The 20,010-nt window shown below is 47.5% G+C and overlaps 2 protein-coding genes across 7 annotated transcripts in view; one reads left to right on the forward strand and one right to left on the reverse strand.

Annotated features, from left to right (window-relative positions):
* Window positions 1–60: 60 nt before the first annotated feature.
* On the forward strand, window positions 61–10,442 carry MTHFR (methylenetetrahydrofolate reductase). Of its 6 annotated transcripts, none has more exons than XM_041476487.1 (13): window positions 87–196; window positions 810–874; window positions 2,447–2,695; window positions 3,723–3,961; window positions 4,254–4,364; window positions 4,533–4,726; window positions 5,192–5,442; window positions 6,207–6,341; window positions 6,587–6,767; window positions 7,141–7,323; window positions 8,645–8,746; window positions 8,956–9,075; window positions 9,592–10,442. In XM_041476487.1, exons 3-13 carry the CDS (start codon window positions 2,457–2,459, stop codon window positions 9,787–9,789), a joined length of 1,953 nt encoding a protein of 650 aa, XP_041332421.1. In that variant the 5' UTR covers window positions 87–196; window positions 810–874; window positions 2,447–2,456; the 3' UTR covers window positions 9,790–10,442. The 6 variants fall into 6 exon arrangements, with proteins under 6 accessions (XP_041332426.1, XP_041332421.1, XP_041332422.1 ...); XM_041476488.1 differs by having other exon boundaries at window positions 98–196; window positions 840–874; XM_041476489.1 differs by lacking the exon at window positions 87–196 and adding an exon at window positions 281–358.
* Window positions 10,443–11,330: 888 nt separating this feature from the next.
* Window positions 11,331–20,010, reverse strand: part of CUNH1orf167 (chromosome unknown C1orf167 homolog) — a 13,676-nt gene continuing 4,996 nt past the window's right edge. Inside the window, exons 9-18 of the mRNA XM_041476721.1 lie at window positions 19,812–19,908; window positions 18,720–18,862; window positions 18,011–18,219; window positions 17,138–17,282; window positions 14,670–14,934; window positions 14,000–14,108; window positions 13,554–13,761; window positions 13,318–13,453; window positions 12,473–12,583; window positions 11,331–11,794 (exon numbers count right to left, since the gene is read on the reverse strand). Coding sequence (XP_041332655.1) covers window positions 11,735–11,794; window positions 12,473–12,583; window positions 13,318–13,453; window positions 13,554–13,761; window positions 14,000–14,108; window positions 14,670–14,934; window positions 17,138–17,282; window positions 18,011–18,219; window positions 18,720–18,862; window positions 19,812–19,908 — 1,483 coding nt within the window. The 3' untranslated portion in view covers window positions 11,331–11,734. The remainder of the gene's footprint in view (window positions 11,795–12,472; window positions 12,584–13,317; window positions 13,454–13,553; window positions 13,762–13,999; window positions 14,109–14,669; window positions 14,935–17,137; window positions 17,283–18,010; window positions 18,220–18,719; window positions 18,863–19,811; window positions 19,909–20,010) is intronic.

The raw sequence follows: 20,010 nt of genomic DNA on the forward strand, positions 1-20,010 counted from the left end.
GCGTTCCCGCAGCCCCGCCGGTCCCGCCTCGTCGGCCCGCTCTGGCCGCACCCCCGAGGCCCCGTCCGGCCCCGCCGCCGCAGCCCCGCCCCCGCCCCGCGGCGCCATGTCGGGTGAGGGCAGCCGCAGGGTCACACGTGACCCGCCCGGCCGCGGCCGCCCTTAAAGCGCGGGCAGCGCCCGGCAGCGGCCGCAGGTGAGCGGGGCCCGGGAGCGGGGTTCTGTCGCCCACGGGGGTCCCGTCGCCCATGGGGGTCCCTGGCCCGGCTGGCTGTCTGCCGGCCGTGCCGTGCTCCTGGCGGGGTTAGCTGCGGTGACCTGCCTGGCTCCGAGGCTCTCCCGGCACCAGGCACCGCAGGTGCTGCTCCTCGCCTTCTTCCCCGCGGGGCTGCCGGGCTCCCTCCGGCCCTTTCCCCGTGGCCGAGCCGCTGCCCCATCAGCTGGTGGGTGGTGGGTGCAGCCGCGGGCCCTGCGTGGCCCGCCTGGCCGCCAGCCGGGTGCCGTGGCCCCGGAGCAGCCCCGGGTGCCGCGGCCCGTGAGAAGCGTGCAGCTGCGGCAGCCGAGCTTAGTCTGGAGGTGAAACAGCTCAGGGGAATGCAGACTCCGCGCTCTGTGTGTCGGTGTCAGCTCAGGGCTGGAAGGAGTTTGGATGCCACCAGCATCATAAAAACATAGCAGGTGCATCCGTAGTGAGCATCAGGAATGTGCTGAGCCACGGATCTTTGAGCTCCGCAGTGTGACAAAGACAGGATAGGAGTGTTGACAAGTGTTAAAAATTGTCTTACTTTGCTGCTGTTCTTGTTGTTTAGGCTTATCTTTTTTCTCTTTGCAATAACTAGAAGCATCTGCCAGCAAATCTGTGATGCATATCATGGTAAGGAAATTGTTCCAAATGCTGCCTGTAGACAAAAATCTAAGTGTGCCTTTTTTATGTCTTCATGATTTGATATTGCTAGGAAGGTAAGGACCTTTCCTCAACAGCCAGTCTGATTTTATAGAGATGTAGAGACCTGAACCTTTTTTCCATGTGATGGGTGTTAAAATCTCAAATCAGAAAACAAAGCTCCTTTGATTTGCCTACAGTGCTGTGCCATGCTTGCTGGGAATGCGATCTTGGGAGCTGACAGCATGTGATTGTGAGCCGCTAGCTTGATCACCAACGTGTGCTTGGGCGTAATTCTCCCAGATTAGTGCATGTGGATGTCAGGCAGAGTCCTCTGAGCTTAGTCAGGGCTGTGACTGTGCACCCAGCTGGGTTTGCTTCACTTATCAGTAGGTCTGTGCCGCTGATTTTTACTGCTGCTGCTGTGTTGGTATACAAAAGATCTAATGCTCCCAGTTCCTCTTGGAACAGAAGGCCTGGGCTTCTTTCTCACATCTCCTGCCAGCTGGAGAGGTTCCTCAGGTGATAAAAGTAGACTTTCTCTCAAAGGGTTTTGTTTGATTGGCAACTCAAGTGTAAACAGTAGAAGATGAGTTCAAAGTCTTCTTGGCTGAACTAAACCCACAGACCTTATGATAAGGACAGAGAGTGTTGTGGTTCACATAACTGCTTCCTCCAAAACAGGCTCCAGAGTTATGTAATGCTTGGACAACATGCTGCTTCCCAGTGAGAATTTTACGTTTTGGCAGGTACTAAAGCAAATAACACAGATCCAGATTTTGTGGCAGCTCTTCCATCACTGTCTGTAATCCTGACCTCATTTTAAAGGCACAGGATGGGACATTTTGCAGAGCTAAGTGGAGCTGGGTATCCTAAACCTATTTGTACCACTGACTTGCAGTGCTCTTTTGCTTTCTGATCTTGTTGCAAGACAGTGAGATGAGGATGGTCCCTGCTGGCCTTGTTTCCAAGCAGCCACAATTGTTGACAAAGGAACAGTGTGTCTGGTAAAGAGTTGAGTGTGTGCAATGGGACTGGCATAGGGGACAGTTGTCTGTGGAGATGGTGTGTCTTGTGGTTGGAAATGCAGGTGTGAAGCCAGCAAAGAGAGCAAAGGACAGTTTGTAGGGGTGGCCTGGTCAGAGGGGATTCTGTCCTTTGTTTCTGACATAGCAATAGTTTGTGCATTCTTGAGTACCTGCCCTATTAGCACTGACTTTCCTACCTGCACTGTAAAGCAGTGCTGCCTTTTGGGAACACACAGCATGGAAACTCTGAGGATGCATACAGTCTAAGAAGAAGCTGCAGTAGACAATAAAAAATATCTGCTGGCATGCCCAGCCCAAGGCCACAATCACTGTCAGCACTATCTAAACATATGCTTTTTACTGTGTTTTCACCAGATTTCCCACTACAGCTTACAGTGAAAGCTGGCAAAAGGTGATGGTGATGGATGTTGGGTCTTGGCTTAGGCTCCTTTAATCATCTGCTGCTCAGCCCAGCAGTGCCTGCTCCGTGCAGAGACCCGTGTACCAACCATGCTCTTTCTGCTCCCCTCTCCAGAGCTCCCACCATGGTTAATGAGACCCAGCATACCTGCAGTGCCAGCTCCAGCTCCAGGTCTGATGGCAGCAGCAGCGGGAGCGAGAGCTCCAAGGACAACTCGCGCTGCTCCACCCCTGTCCTGGACGCCGACCGGCACGAGCGGCTGCGGGAGAAGATGCGCCGCCGGCAGGATGCTGGAGACAAGTGGTTCTCCCTGGAGTTCTTCCCTCCACGCACAGCCAATGCTGCTGTCAATCTCATCTCCAGGTGAGTGCTGCGGGGTAGGAGAGGGGAAGTATTTGTGGTGGAGGGCAGGGAAATAGCTAACGAGGCAGGCTCTGCCCCATGCTCTGTCTCCCCTTCCAGGTGATGAAGCAGGTAATGGGGCTGTGCTTTCCTGCTGAGGAGGGTAATGGACACCAAGTAACTTGTCTTCCTTGGAGGCCCTGAAGAGCTAAGTGTCACGGTGGGATTACTGAGGGGCCAGGTCGTTTCCCCACTCCCATGCCCTGGGAAGATGGAGTAACCCCAATGTCACTTTCTGGGTCTGAAGCACAATGCTGGGGCAGAAAAGTAACTAGTAAAAGCAGAAAATATTCCTTGATGGACAGTGTGCCAAAATCTCTGAAACAGATTCCCATTTCCTTTCAATATTCATCCAGCCACTATGGTTTGTGCCTCTGTACTACAGTTTTAGCCTCTGACATAGGTATCCACATCTACGTGCTAAATGAAAGCTGATAGGTCACAGCAGAGCTAGGAGTTATTCTGGAGCCCCAGGAGCCACCATGGACACCTGGGGACAAAAGAGTATTTCGTAATTCTTTTTATAATTGCTATAAGCCAATGCCTGAACAGAAGGAGCTGTTCCACCTTGGAGTGGGAGAGAGACAAGTTAGGGAAGCCCTGTGGCCTCTACAGTTCAAGCTGGCACAGAGGACTGCACCACAGTCTTCTATCTTAAAAGGAGTGGGACTTGCATTGCTGTCTGTCAGAAGCTGTATCAGTCTATTAGAGCATGCAGGGAGAAAGTCTGTTGTACAGAGAACACCTCCATTGCCTCTTTTTCTATAAAATTGTAAGCTCTTCCCCATACAGCCTTCAAGGATGGCTTTCCTCATTTACATCAGCCACTTGCTAAGCTCTTAGTGCAACACTTTTGTGGTCTATCCTGTTGCTGTCATCCAAGCTCTCTCTGCCTACTGCTGGCATTCTAGCAGTGAGCAAGATAGGCAAATCCCCTCCCTGTGCCTTGAATATCTGGTGTAGGCTAAGACAGCTTTAAACCCCACAGGTTTGACCGCATGGGAGCAGGTGGTCCCCTCTTCATTGATGTGACGTGGCATCCTGCAGGGGACCCAGGATCTGACAAGGAAACCTCTTCCATGATTATTGCTTACACTGCAGTGAACTACTGTGGCCTGGAGACCATCCTGCACATGACATGCTGCAACCAGACCAAGGATGACATCACAGGGCATCTGCAGAAGGCCAAGCAGCTCGGGTTGAAGAACATCATGGCCCTGCGTGGAGGTGAATCCTTCTGTCCTATGATGTGTAGTGCAGAGGCTCTGCTGCTCTTGTGTCCAATTCCAGTGAAGATTTAGGGGTTCCTTCTGCAGGAGTTAAATACTGAGACTGTGTTTCACCTGAGCCCTTCAGCTCAGCAGTCCCTTCAGCTCAAGGGCAGACAAAACCAGTCCATAGGTAAAACTGCAGATTTGGGAGTTCATCTGTTGTCCTTTTGATAGCAGGTTTTTACAGAACTACCAGATCTGAGTTCAGCAAACAGTTGGAGAGAGCTGTGGATTCATTCTCTTTTCAGATCCTATTGGTGAGGAATGGGAGGAAGAAGTAGATGGTTTCAACTATGCTGTTGATCTGGTTAAGCATATTCGCAATGAATTTGATGATTACTTCGACATCTGTGTGGCAGGTAAATGCCTTCTATTGCAGAGTGTGCAGTAGGGTCTGAGACAGGGAAATCAGCTCAGCAGTCCCTCCCTGGACCTGGGCTGTGACACTAAAATCAGATTGGATACTTCCTAATTTCTGCATGTTGTCCTGACCACGTTTTTCATTTTTTTTCCCCTTCTCCCCAAAGGCTACCCCAAGGGTCATCCTGAAGCAGAGAGCTATGAGGCAGACCTGAGGCACCTGAAGGAGAAAGTCTGTGCTGGAGCAGACTTCATCATTACACAGCTTTTCTTCCGATCAGAAACCTTTTTCAAGTTCATGAATGATTGTCAAGCCATTGGCATTACCTGCCCCATCATTCCTGGCATCTTCCCTATACAGGTGAAATCCAGTAATTTGGATTTAGGGGAGGGAGTTAGGATCTAGGATGTTAGGTATTTGTGGGTCAGGGCCTGGGAGAGGTCTGTAAATATCCTGCACAAAATTTCAGGGAAGAGAGACTGCTGAATGTAATAAATCTGTTGGTGGTATGTCAGATTAAACTCTTAGGCAGCTAATAAGCTGAAAAGGTTTCTTGTGTCCATATGGCAAAAAGGGATATAAAGGACAATGCCCTGCAAGTCCTGAGGTCACTGTCAGTTTGCTGAGCTCAGGCAAGGATGTGGGGAGAAATCACCTAAAGTGACATGACCTGGACTGTGTTACCATCCCAGAGATGAGGCCTGGGAGTTGATTCCAGGAGCCCCAGTTCTAAATCTCCTGCCACAAAAATCGAGATAAAGTACCTGTGTTAGTGGGATGGCAAAAAAGGGTCTTGGAAAAATGATAACCTGCATCCTCATCCAGGGTTACCACTCCCTGCGCCAGCTGGTGAAGCTCTCCAAGCTGGAGGTGCCCCAGGAGATCAAAGATGTGATCGAACCCATCAAGGACAACGACGCAGCCATCCGGAACTACGGGGTGGAGCTGGCAGTGTCCATGTGCCGGGAGCTGCTGGACAGTGGGATGGTGCACGGGCTCCACTTCTACACCCTCAATCAGGAGGTGGCTACCACCGAAGTCCTGAAGCGCCTGGGCATATGGGACGAGGACCCAAGGTGAGCAGAATGTTGGTTTCTGTTAGTTCCACTTTTCTATTTATCTGTCCATCCATCCGTCCATCCTTTTGCCTAATGAAGGTACAAACAACAGATGGGTCAATACCTCTACTCTCCTTTTCTCCTTTTTTTTTTTTTTCTTTTATCACCTTTTGCATTTAGTAGTTCACCCTTCCCACATATCTCCAACAAAAGCTGGGAGGAATAGAGGAGACAGCCAATGGAGGAATTTGTTTTAGTCAAGTAGCTTTAAAGCAGGTATTGTGGGACTTTAAAAATCCAGAGCTTAGAGCTGCCACTTGGAAGAAGCATGTTTTTGATGCCCATCACAACCACTTATAGGCTAGGGGTGTGTTCCCACTCTGGATTTCTAGGGTTCTCTGCAGCTGAGAAAGGGAATGTGGACTTCTCTCTGAGTCCACAGGCTTCAACACAGACAAGAAAAAGCGAAGGAAAATTGACAACTGTTTTTTATTTTTCCTTAAGTAGCTTCCCATAGTGCTTTGCCTTTACCTTTTCTAATTTCAGGTGTCAGTCCTGTATCTTAACATTAAATAGACCCTACTGAGCATCCTGTGAGGGAACTGAGTAGGAAATATTTTCCATAAAGGAAGAAGAGTTTCCTGTCTTACTTCTTGACAACCAGAACTCTTCTCAGCCCCTGTTATTTCTCCCCAGGTGCAAACTGCACCATGGGAAAGGCTTTCAGCCTTTAATGGAAAGTCAGCAGAGGAACTGTGTTAACATCTGCTCATGCCATGCAGGCGGCCTCTGCCCTGGGCAGTCAGCGCTCACCCCAAGAGAAGAGTGGAAGATGTCCGGCCAATCTTTTGGGCCTCCAGGCCAAAGAGCTACATCTATCGAACTCAGGAGTGGGATGACTTCCCCAATGGCCGATGGTAAGCTGTCCTGTGCAGTAAGGCAGAGCTGTGGTAGGAAAGCCTAATGTCCTGGCACACCTGAGGTGGCTTTAATAAAGTGGTCCCCCATTGCTTGGATTTGAGTGAGGTGAGGCGAATAGCACCAAGATGTTGAGACTTTTGCTGTCGAGGTGGGTTTTGTTGTGCACTTCTCTTGCTGCTTGCATCACCAAATCAGCTCATTTTCCTCAGTGACTTCAGGTCTGTGTCTTCTCCCCTTGCAGGGGTAACTCCTCCTCTCCAGCTTTTGGGGAACTGAAGGACTATTACCTCTTCTATCTGAAGAGCAAGACTCCCCGTGAGGAGCTTCTGAAGATGTGGGGAGAAGAACTGACTGGTGAGGAAAGTGTCTTTGAGGTGTTCACATGTTACATCACAGGAGAACCCAACAGGAATGGGTACAAGGTGAGAGGCCAGGAAGGGATGGTCAGTGTGGCACAAACAGCAGTGCACATTTCCTCTTGTTCCTGGTACCACATTGTTTTTCTAAAGAAGAATAAGCACTTCTCTATCCAAAAGGATTTGTTGGCACACTGGTTGAAGGGGGTTATACAGCCAGAGCTAAGGCTCAGCATAAAAAAAGGTGCTACAGTATTGATTGACTTCAGCAGTCATTCTTACTGTTGTGCATATCCTAACCCTTGAACCAAACCTGGGAATTCTCTCCTGAAGCAGGTGTGTTTGAGACTATTAAGGCACTGCTGAATTACTTCAACACCCAGATGGTAATCAAAGGGTTGTTACATCCATTGTGAGCCTTCCTTTCTCCTCATGGTAGGTCACGTGTATGCCTTGGAATGATGATCCTCTTGCTACTGAAACCAACCTCCTGAAGGACCAGCTGGAGAAGGTCAACAGACGAGGAATCCTGACCATCAACTCCCAGCCAAACATCAATGGCAAGCCATCCACAGACCCCATTGTAGGCTGGGGGCCCAGTGGAGGTTATGTTTTCCAAAAGGTACTGTGTTACTCTGGGCTAGGCAGCAAAGAGTTTGACCTACTTTGGTCTCTGTTAGGCTGGGAGGTCCCAGGCTTACATCCACATCATCTTTCTGTCCACACCTTATCTTATTGCCTTCTTGGTGAGATAAGGCCAAGCTCCTTTAGTGTCTTAGAGATGGCCAAAATGCCATCTCTATGGCTGACTTCACAGCTATTTTCCCCCACTTCAAAACATCTATTGAACATCTGTAGAGTTTCATGGTTTTACTCTCAGCAAGTAATTATTGGTAACATATTTCTGGAGTGGGGCTATGACATTTTATATATACACACGTGCCTGCCCCCTGCATCTGATTCAGTGATGCACAAAGCACCCAGATTTTTCACAAAATGGGAATCAATGAGGTAGTATCTCTACCACCCAGCATCTCATGGTGATAAGTAGATATTTAAAAATTTCCTCTGTCCTTCTATATGTCGGAGTTCTCCACAGTTGCCCCCAGCCCATGCACTGTGCTTTGCTGTATAGACAACGGTCACGTTCCTTCCCTGGCCTGCCAACAGAAATGCCTGTCTCCCCCTGTCAGGCATTTCAGGCCCTAGAGCCTTGTCTAATGGCTGTGATAGGAATATCCCATCAAGGTAAATGCCAGGCAAGTAGCTCATACTGGAAGACAAAGCATCCTTGTTCAAAAGGGATCCAAACCGGTAAAGCCAGAGACCAGCAGATGGCAAATGCATTTATGTTTTCAAAGGAAGAAATTCCCCTGAGGTGAGGGAAATCCATCATCTCACGAAATTGCCAGAAAATGGGGGGAGGGGAAGCAGTTGTTGGGAGCAGCCAAGCACAGAATTTGGTTATATAAGCACACGGGGAGAATTGTGAACAAAAGATGAGGACAGGGAGTGGTGCTTGGGAGAGGCCAGCTGAGACCCCAGAGTTCTGCTCTCACCAGGCTGGGCTGCCCTGGCAAGACACTGCTGTAAAATAAAAATTAAGCTCACGCTTCTTCCAAGCATTCTGGCAGACTGCTTCCTTGTGTAGCAGTTGTGGTAACACTGGAGTTTCTTCCCACTTGTGTACTTATGTGGATGCAAAACAGGAAGTGTGTAGCTTTCTTGAGTTTCTGGGCTGTTCCCTCTGCTCTCCCCAATTATTTTTTTCCCTAGCTCACTTACTACAGAGGCTCAAGCAAGAGTAAATTAGTATGTGATACAGGGGATGAACATACAAGGCAGCCCAGACTCTACAAATGTTGCTGTTTACCTGTATTTGTCCAGTTCTGTTGTGATTTAAGGCTCTGATTCTCTTCCCCCTTCTCCATCCCTTCCTGCAGGCATACCTAGAGTTCTTCACCTCCAGCGAAATTGTCATGGCACTGCTCAAAGTGCTGAAGAAGTACGAGTTGCGAGTGAACTACCATATTGTCAATGTCAAGGTAAGGCCATTATTCACAGGACACTTTCCTTTCACCACCTTTGGGAGAAGACAAATCCCAAATATTCAGGGAAGGGGAAGTAAAGCACATCAGCTGTGGTGTGCAGCAGCTGTGTGGGCCCTAAACAAGGAGAGGTAAATACACTTTTCCTAACTAACTCAGTCCCTGCTCCAGCAGTTGCTTCAGAAAGGTTTTCCTTCCTTTGTCAGGGCCAGAATATCACCAATGCTCCAGATCTGCAACCCAATGCTGTCACCTGGGGTATCTTCCCAGGAAGGGAGATCATCCAGCCCACTGTAGTGGATCCTGTAAGCTTCCTCTCCTGGAAGGTGAGTCCTGCCTTCTGTTGGATACATTGCTGTGATGCCCTGGAAGTTCAGTGTCTGGTTTAGTTTTAGTCTGTGACACTCCTCACAGTTGAGGGCTGTTGCTGTATTGGCTTGCAGAGGTACAGGTCTTGCTCCTCCTGCTCCCTCAGCTCCAGCAGGAGCTGTTGCCAGACACAAAGCACCCCGTAACAGGGATTGAGAGCTGCTGCTGTTACTGTACCAGGCCTCAGCGTGCTGGACAGGGGCTCTTCTCCTCTTACACATACAGGGGCAGCATTGAGCCATCCATTGTACTGCAAATGTGTCTCCTTTCAGCTCTGAGCACTTTCCACTGACTGGAAAGCATAAGGCTCCTTGCTTAACTCTTGCCATTTTTACTGTGAAGAACAAGCCACAGTCTGGCCAGTCATGTGTAACAGTGGGTACAGTGTTACTAAATTAAGTAACATTACTAAATTAACATTAAGTAACATGAAGATGTCTCACAACTGCCGATTTGTTTTGTTCCTGTGGCAGGATGAGGCCTTTGCCCTGTGGATCGAGCAATGGGCCAAGCTCTATGAAGAGGAATCTCCCTCCCGCATGATCATCCAGTACATCCATGACAACTACTACTTGGTCAACCTGGTGGACAATGACTTCCCACTAGAAAACTGCCTCTGGCAGGTTGTGGAGGATACTTTTGAGCTGTTGAACTCTCCAACTCAGCAGTGAAAATTCTTCTTCTAATCTCTTACTTCCTCCTCCCATCCACTGACTTCGGGGAAAGCAGCAGCTCCTGTGACAATGAACACACTCCTAAACCGTGACCAGGGTGGTGCTCTGATCCACCCTCACTTTGTGCTCTTCTGTCCCCAGCACAAAGGCTCCCTGAGCCATTCTCACTGAACATTAGCCAGAACTACCTGAACCTCTGAGCTGAGGCTCCAGACTCAGCCCAAATGCCAGGGTCTGCAGGATAAAGAGCTGCTAATCATGGTTATGCTAATTACAGTAACAGAAGAACACCAGGTTCTGGTAACTTTCCCCTCTGGTAACTTTCCTGTGCCAGAAATGCTGGCAGGGGAACAGAAACACTCCTGTCAGCTGTACCTATGCAAGGGGATTATATCAGCAGTTACCAAACTGGAAAAGAAGGTAAAATTGCTTTTATATTGCACTCTTAAAGTGTATTTTTTCACAGTTGATCATCAGGCACTTTTGCACTCACTCCAGAAGAAGGTCCAAATTTTCTTACTAACTTTTCTCCTTGTGTTGTATTTACTGTTTTCTTTTTAATAGGACTGTGGGAATTTCCATTCTGGATAAGACTAAGTAGGAATCACACTATTGCCTAGATTACATACAATAAAATACATGCATACAAATGTCTCTTTTACTAGGCCATGCTCTAGCAGAGATTCATGTTGTTTGCTAATTAATCACTTGGCACAAGGGAAAACTTAAGAAAATCAATTGTTCCTGGGGCAGTTCTGCCTTCACTTTCGGTGCATGTCCTGAGTTCCATGGTAGACTGGAGAAAGTGTAAATCCTAGAATTTACCAAAAGTAAGCAGCTACATTATTTAGCTCAATTCTGCAAGGTCAGGTATTCTTTTCCAATGCCTGTAGGGAAAGATAAGCTTAGATCAGGAAAGATAACCTATCTTTCCTGACCTAATGACTCTTAACAGCCTTAGGCATTGGAATAAGGGGTTGGGGAAGCTACTGAGGCTGCTTTGTGTATTTAACAATCCTGCAAAGCTGCCACAGGCTAGGAAAACTACCTTGGAGTAGTTCCCAGTGGGATTTCAAGATCCCTGCCATGCTGTGAGCATCTCTTTCAAACAAGCAAGGAAGAAAAGCCTTTTCCAGATTGTTCAGACCCTCTTGTTACAGCTGTCTGAGACCGGGCTCATATATCCAGGGTAATTACAAGGCATCAATCATAGAGGCAAGTAATGGGAAGGCTGGGGATCAGACACGCCTGTCTAGCCTCAGCAAAGCTTTTGGTGCTCAGCTGTTCCCAGCAGGTTTCTTCATACCTTGCCCATTCAGCACAGAAATGAACCAGCAGGAAGCAGTCAGGAGGTTGGCCACCCACTGAAAGGCTTAATGAAGAGCTGATGGACCTAGACAGGGGGAGGAGGTGGGAGCCATGTGGAAATCTGCCCCCCCCCTCCAGGGTAAAAGCCAAATCTAAAAATAAAGACCTGTGTTTGCACCTACCCAAACCAGACTTTGAAATCAAAAGGATCCAGCACCCACAAACTCGGGCTCATGTTTAAGACTGTATTTGCATACTCCCCCCTTGACACCAAGCTCCTGTTCAGGGAAAAAACACTGAGTAAAAGGAAAGCCTCTAAGGCTTTTTTGACCTTTAATCAGAACTCCAGCAAAAGCGTGGTCCAGAGAAGAAGAGAATGCAACCTCACAACTGTAAATTCTCTGTTTGTGTTGCTAAGGAGGTAAGATACAAGTCCTTTAAAGAGGACCTTTTACTAGGTACAATGTCTTCCTGGTTGTTCTTTGGCTGTCATCCTTCTGACTGGCAGCACTGCTTTTATTGTAAGAGCAAAGTGTTCTTTCTTGACAGCACAGGACCACCTCTTTGTTGTGACAGGAGCTGTATCCTCCACGTGTCCTGAATTGAGCAGCAGCTGCAGGCAGGCCCCCTCCATTCAGCAGGATCCTTTGTCCTTACACTGGAATGCTGTGAGCTGCCACCACCTTCTAAAGGCCTGAAAGAGGAGTGTACAAATCAAACTCTTGGGTTACCCTTGAGGGGCTGCAGCCATCCTTACAGAACCCATAAACATAGCTTTCCTTGCAGCAATGGCTCTGCCAGACCCTTCACTCAAAACCCTTCTCTGTCTCTCCTGGAGCCAATATGGGGCATGCAGACTACAAATCAATGTGAGAGAAGAAAGGCCAATGCCCTCTAATTTCAGTACCTGCTCCTGTTTCCTTAAAGGAGGCCCTAATCCTGCATGAATCTTCGGGAGGCAGGCAGAGGAGCAAACCGAATATGAGTTCTAAGGCTTTGCCTGCTTGCTCAAATTCATAGTGATTTGCTTGCCGCTGGGTGCACAGTCCTCCTGCACCGATGTGGAGCCTGTTTCTTCCCTGAGTGGGGTCTCAAGAGGCAGGGGATTAGGGGATTAACATCACTAATAACAGCAGGGAAGGGGGCACATGTCAGGGAAATTGACTCCTGACACAAAGCTTTGAAAAACACCCAGAGATGAACCCGTGTAAAGCTGGAAGCCTTTTTCCTTTTTTTACTGGCAAGTCCCATTCCTTATGTATTAAACCTCTCCCTAAGCAAGTGCATTGTGCAGGGAGAGATACAAGGAACACTTTGGGGTGCTTTTTGTACCACTGAGGTCCACTGAATTGAAGAAGGCATAAATGCTTACCTGAGACAAGAGGCTCCTGGCTTCCTCCTCCAAAAGATTCTGCACCACACAGCTTTGCAAGTATCTTTGTCTCCACACCCTCCAGGCCTTTTCTATCAGCCGCTGCTGGTCCTGCCAGGAAAAGAGGCAGCACACAAATTAATTGGGCTCTGGCAGGCAAATTACCTCACTTCCCTCCAGTCCCACTTGTTCCAATTGCTTTCCTGAGTCCCTCTTAAAAGACTTTGCACTGATAACAAACAGAGTGGACTAGTAACAGAGCTCTTGCTGAGCTACTCTCTCCAGCACAGTGTGGCCAAGTCCCAATACCGTGGGGAGAGGACAATGCCCCATTGTGCTCCAGCACAGCTCCTCAGTGACTGTGGATATGCTCACACTATACAGGCATCATCTTGTTACCTGGGCAGGCCAGAGCACATCTCACACAGCTAATGCCCAGGAACCAGGCAGAACAGGGGTATGAACAGCAGGGGAAGCCAAATGACAGCTCTTGGTAAACTGTGGATACCCGTGGGATGTATCAAGAACACAGCTGAGGACAAAGATTGTAATAACTGCTGTGATCTTTTTGCACCGTCTACGGCCAATCTAGACAAATCCCGTTTCAGCTTCCCATCTATAAGGGCAAAGCACAACTAAATCTGTGGATATGCCAGTCTGTCAAGCTGGCATTCCAAGAACAACAATGGAAAAACTATCCACAGCAGCAAACCAGGATTTTTGGTGCATACTGGTATTTGTTAAACCCCCAGGTCTCATCTCCCAGGATGCATGTGAGGCTACAGGCAGAGCAGGCTTGCCCAGTAACACCCATCACTGCCACCCCAGTGGCACTGGACACTCACCAGCACCTGAGCCAGTCTCACCACCTTGCTGGATTCCCTCCACTGATGCCATCCCCTTGCCAGACGGAGCGGGTTCCTATCATGCTGGCACCGGCGCCGTACCACTGTGTGATGCCACCTCTTCAGATATTTCCTCCTGCGGGCAAAAGAAGCAAATAATCTTTACCAGCCATACAAGGGAGCCCTTCCCTGAGGGTATCAGCAAGAGGAAGCCCAGAGCCCTGCACTCCACTTACCCAAGCCACTTCTTAGCCCGCTCCTCCAAGTCCACCTCTGCTGCGTTCTCCTGGATCCTTGCATGTGCACGAGAGGGTCCTACCACATCAGGTCTCTCCAGCAACCTTTCAGCCCTGTTTTGGCTCCTGTAGATCACCAGCCAGCGCTGAATGGCACTGGGAAAAAGTCCAGTTGGTGCTGAATCTTCTTCTCTGCCTCTTCTGCTTTCTAAGAAACAGAAGAGGAATCACACTGGAGCTCACCGTGGAGCTAGAGAGGGAGACATCAGAGCTGCCAAGAGCCCTTAGTCCTTCAACTCCTGAACACAGAAGAAATCAACTGAGTTTGATTGCCATGAGCTCCTGCTCCACAGAGGAATCCCTGTCATTAAGCTGGTAAACACCAATCCCCTTTCCTTCACACTCCCCACATGGTCTGTGAAAGAAGACAGGAGGGAGAATCTTACTTGTGGGCCAAGAGAGAGACATCTTTCTGCTTTTCCTAACACCTATGAGGGTACTGCGCTGCTGTAAGCACTGGGAAAAGGCAGCTGCTCTGGTCCAGTAGTTGCAGGCCTGCAAACAGAAATAACACAGCTGCAGCCAAGAGTAAACACAATGCACACAGCACTCACACAAACCAGAGAGACAGGCTCACAGCTCTGCAGGTAGCTTAATGTGCTAGACCCCAGGCTGGAAACTGCACAGATGAGATCCCAGCAGGACTGACTCAGCCCTTCCAAATCAATGGACCTCTTTGTAGTTTGCTAGCTGTGAGTCTTTTGAAAAAAGCTGTAACTCTGGCAGCTCACTCTGCTCTGCAGGGACAGTGATTATCCCATCTTATCTTTGAGCAGAGAGGAAGGAGTGCTCTCATCTCTCTGGTCAAAATGTCCCCTTTCCTTATTGCTGTGCTCCATATGGTTGTTGCAATCAGTGCCAGATTATGGTGATGAAGTTGTGTGCACAGTCTGTGAAAAATTTCACAGCAGGGACTAAGCAGTCACCACAAATCAAACCAGGTTTTTATACAAGCCTTGTCACACTATCTCAGTGCCTCATGACTCACTGAGTTAATAATAACTGTCTCATAGGGACCTTTATCTTCTCATACCTAGGGAGCTTTATCTTCCTTACTTGTTTGACAGTAGTCACAGATCCCAGGCGCAGGGCTTGCTGTCCTCTTGCAGCCACTCGCCAGCGGTGACAGGCTTTACCTGGAGAGGGCTCCTGCCACTTGTGCTTTCTCCCTCCTGGCACTTGTTCAGCTCTCCAGAGTTTGTCCCTCCACTTAACAAAGCTCACAACCAGGAGACGATGCTCTCTGACTCTTTTAAAATAAGAGAGGGCTTCATGCTGCCTTAATTTACGTGCAGTGACCTGGGCCCAAGCGACAAGGCACCTGAAAAACAGTTCCAAGCACAGAAAAGAAGCAGATGGCTAAAGTAACAATTCCATGTCAGACCACATTTCACCTTCTCACCTGCTCTGCAGTATCCCACATAAATGGCCAAAGCAAGCCAAAAAGCATTCAACAAGAAAAAAGCCTGTTCCTACTACTCCTGTAGTCAAGATTTATGCATTGACCTCTATGCTTTGTATTTTTCCAGTGCCTCATCTTTGGGAGGTGCAAGTTCAGACTCTTCAACTACCTTTCTGCTGAAATGCCCTCATTTTACTTCAAGTTCCCAGCACTGTTACCTCTCACCTGCTCAAAGCCTAAGAGACTCTGCTCCCTTCTGGCCATTTTAGTATTTCCTCCTATTCAAAGGCCTCTGCAAACTGAATCTTACACAGTGCTTTTCCTTTGCCTACAAAGGCAAAGGAAAGCAAATTCTTTTCCTAGGTTGCCTTGCCAGTACACATACTTGGTCCCCCACACCAAAAAAAAAATAAAAAATTAGCCAGGTCTTCAGTCTATCTCTGTGCTACCAGCTGACCAGAAAGATGGTGCTTGATGAAGGCTTTTTCATTTTTCCATTATGGGATGACACTAAAACTGTTAAAATCTCCTTCAGCATGGAACCCAGAAGGTTCCTGAAGTCTGCTTGCAGCATTTATGACAGCAGCTTGCCAAGATTCAGATTTTGTTTCTTGGCTGTCACAGACTAAGGCCCTGTGTATGTGGGATGTACAACTAGAATCTTTACAAAGACAATTTTATTCCAAAAAATCAACAACTTCAGGAGTTACTATTATCAGCACTGTAAATCTGCACCCACAATAATCTCTCTGTATCTTGCAGGCTGATGCACAGGAGGCCAGTCTTCCTCTGCAAGCAGAGAATGCAATCTGCTTTTAATTCTAGCTTATCCTTTTGATTCCTTGTTCCATTTGGACCTTCATTATGCAAATCACCCCACTGCACCACAGGGCAGAGGTGTGAAAATCCTGTGCCTGTCAGGCTTTCTGGAAGATCAAGAGAAGCTGTTCCAGGTTATCCCAGCACAAAAAATGCCCCCCTCAAACGAGACAGAGCTCATCCAAGTGAGAAATTTAGAAGCACTCTCATCAAAGGAGACTCAGAAGGAAGATTAAGGGTGGAGACATACTCAACAGGAAGGAGCAACATTAAGGGCTTCTCCTAAATACAATTCCCATGAGGGAGCCACAGAGATAGATTTGCACAGGAAAATGCAGTTGGGTGGGGTAAGTGCAGAGTCTAAACATCATAGCCACCAAAGTTTTACTGGGTTTTTAGTTGTTCTTTCCTCTGCAGATCTTTGTGTCCTCTCAGACTGAACCTGCAATTCAAAAGAAAACCTGATAGGGCCAAACCTGCACTTCTCATACCTTAAATGAACCCTTGGCATAAATAACCTTATTCATTCTTATCCTCCCGAATTATTTTAGAGAAAAACTTCAACAATCCTGGTTCACTACAGCTGGACACTTCTCTGCACTTCAGGCAGGCACTGGCCTCATACAACATAAACTACAAACAAAATGTTTCCAATAAGAAGACCACTGAACATGGTTAAGAGAGAAAAAAAATTAAATTCTTTTGTTTTTGGGATCTGTCAACATAACAGAAGACTCAAAGACAGACTACAGTTTCACCTATATTTTAATAACACCAAGATGAGTTAAATATCATGGTTCTCCCTTCATAAGCTTTATACTGCTTTGCTGCAACAACAAATCAATCTCAATTTTTCACATTAAATTAAAATCAACACACTGTGTTCAGAATCCTAAAAGACTAACTTTGTAAATATCAGATCTCTGTAAGCTCTCTGCCCACTATTTCTTTCAGCAAATACTGAAATGCAAATAAGGCTTTCATATTTTAAACTGCACAAATTTGTTTGTATCTCTCCCTCACTTAGTGTACAAATACCACCCTGCATAACTAAGACTGAATACAAGTTCTGGAAGGAAAAGAATTTTTGAATGGGAAAAACGAGGTGGGGTGTGAGGCTTTAGGTAAGAGACCCCCTTAATACAGACATCCTCAGAGAACTGCTCCTACAGAAGCTCCATTTATACATGAGCTATCCACATCTTCAAATCCAAGCTCTGCTCTTAATACAGTGGATGCTACTACATAAATTGCTCTGCATGCAGAGCTTCCCTTGGAAATGCTTTGAGAGCAAGAAACAAACCTGTGCAGGAGAAAACGTTCCCAGAATAAAACAGCATATTTCTGCTTCCTTGTTTGGTAATACCATGTCTGCAGGACCAGCCTCTTCTTCTCCTGGCAGCTGTGCCAAGCCCATTGCTGCTGCAGTTCTCCCAGAGCACGCTTCCCTGTGAGAGAGCACAGCTTCCTGAGCTCAGCCCAATGACTGCTTCTCCTCCTCTGCAGAGGCCAGACAAGAGCAAAGAATACATCTCCTGCAAACACCAAATGGGACCAAACTTGCTAAGATTTCCTGTCCTCTCCTTAGCAGCTAAAGAGACTTTTCAATTCACCTGTAGTTTTTTGTCTGCAAGGCAGTCAGACCTTCTTTCAAATTTTCCCTGCAAGAGATCACAGATTACTTCCACTCTTATCTGCAAGGCAGTTTTCCATTAAAAATTGGGAGTTTTTCTTCCCTGGCACAGTGCAAGTACTTAGAGCACAAGGAATTCCTTGAGGGATCAGCATTGTTAAGCCACTCCAAAAGATACACCCTGTTCCCAACCTGACTGCTTGGTCTAAGGAGACATGTTCAAACTTGGAATGCTGCATGGAAGTCCATTTAACTCCCCAGCTGCTAAAATACACTGCTTGAACACTCTTTTGTGCAGGTAGATGTGTCAAAGGAGCATCTTCCCTAATATAAAGCAAAGGACAAAACAGAAGGTCACATGTCCTACTGATAGCCAGAAGAATGCAGTGACACATGCTCCTACTAACTCCTGGAGCAGTATGTGCCTTTCCAGAGGAGCAGTGCACAGAATTACAGCCAAAAGTGTGACTTTCTCCATCCCAACTATTGCCAGAGCTTCTCTCTCCTATAGAGACAGTGATGCAGTGGGATGGGGTAACTCACTTTGCCAGCAGGAATGCCAACGCCACAGAGCATCAGCAGCCATCTGGTGAACATGACACCTGAATCTCCGGTCAACTTCCACTTTCTGGGCCAGTCTCCTTTTCCACAGGCTGAAAGCCATCTGGACACAATGAACCTCATGTTTTAGGGCTGCTGTTGCTTTTTGGTTCTTATTTTCCATGACCCAGTGGTGCCAGCTGAGAAAGGCTCTGAGAAGGACAAAGGTTGCTGCACTGACTGGAGGAACAACTCACAGAGATACACACCTTTGTAATGGAAAATTTAACAACATACAACGAGGGAGTTTTGGAAACACATCTGATCTGTTAACATCCTTTCCCCATTAAACATCAGGGGAAATGATGGACAGACAAGCTGTTCTGTCCTGGCTGTGCCAAGCCTGTTGTGCTCTTCAGCTTTGAAATCAGTAGAGAGCAAAGCCAGTTCAGTGGATAGGAAGTTACCAGGACTTGTTATCAGCAGAGCTGGACTTGTTCTAATTTGTGAGGCATTCCATCAAACCAGAAATTACTGTATTCCTACATAGTAATTTTGAAGCTGAAAAAACCCCAACATAATGGGCTGCAAAACTCCCACTGAAAACAAAATAAAATAGCTAGAGGAAGAATTTTTTCCTTTTTTTATTAAAACAAGTGTAAAGCTTTCAAAACAGAGAGCTTTAGGAAATTCTGGAAAGCATGATCCCTACCGAGAGAGCCGAACGCGCCTGCAGTGCTGCTGGGCCTTCACGTGATGTCGAGTTCGAGCTGACCAGACAATGAAGCACCTCTGCAGGCAGTATTTCTCTGCTTGCTGCCAGCAACTCTTCACCTCCTTGTCAGAACTGCAGCCCTGTAATCCAGAAAGGCAAAAAATGGTCTTGAACTGCTGTTGTATCAGCTACTGCACACAGCTCAGCTGTCTCTCCTTGCCACTGTCACTTCTGTGATTGCCCAGCTCCGTGGCTAACCCATACACCCCACATGAACTCCCAGACATGAGGGTCTAACACATCCTTTTTAAATCCTTGACACCTGCCCTACTTCCACCCAGCTGACAAATGGGAAGAGTTACCCTGAGAAAAGCCTCAATCTCCCAAATCTTCTGTTTGAGAGAGAAAAAAATTGCAGTGAGACCTTCCATATGCACATATTGAAACGCAAAGGCTCTTTGCTAAATTTGAATATGCAGAAAACACTTGTATATGGAAGGAAGAGAGGAGGGAAGGGAAGGGGGAAGGAGGGAAGGGAGGAAATAAAGTCCCCTGGAAGGGTGGTGTGACATGACATGAGAAATTATCCAGAAGGAAGGAATTCAGCCAGTTCAAACAAGGGGTCACTCCTACGAGCATCCCATAAAACCAGTCTCCAACTCACCCAGATCCAGGGAAGGAGAAGGAAATAAAGTCCCCTGGAAGGGTGGTGTGACATGACATGAGAAATTATCCAGAAGGAAGGAATTCAGCCAGTTCAAACAAGGGGTCACTCCTACGAGCATCCCATAAAACCAGTCTCCAACTCACCCAGATCCAGGGAAGGAGGTCTGCAAGCACCAGACATGAGGGTCTAACACATCCTTTTTAAATCCTTGACACCTGCCCTACTTCCACCCAGCTGACAAATGGTAGGGAAGAGTTACCCTGAGAAAAGCCTCAATCTCCCAAATCTTCTGTTTGAGAGAGAAAAAAATTGCAGTGAGACCTTCCATATGCACATATTGAAACGCAAAGGCTCTTTGCTAAATTTGAATAAGCAGAAAACACTTGTATATTTACATTTTACACAACGTTTTCTAGCCTTACCTCTTCCCATGCAGAGTAACTGGTGAGAAGCTGGGAATTATTATCTGGACTCTGCAGAACTGAAGACTGGAACTGATTTCCCACAAACCAATTTCTTCTGCAAGACAAAAGTGTTGGGTGAGGAAGGAAAGAAAGAAGGGAAGGAAAGAAGGGAAGGGAAGGGAGGGAGGAAGGGAGGAAGGGAGGAAGGGAGGAAGGG

This window comes from Pyrgilauda ruficollis, unplaced genomic scaffold (genome assembly GCF_017590135.1).
Source record: "Pyrgilauda ruficollis isolate IOZ18807 unplaced genomic scaffold, ASM1759013v1 scaffold39, whole genome shotgun sequence".
Classification (NCBI taxonomy): domain Eukaryota; kingdom Metazoa; phylum Chordata; class Aves; order Passeriformes; family Passeridae; genus Pyrgilauda; species Pyrgilauda ruficollis.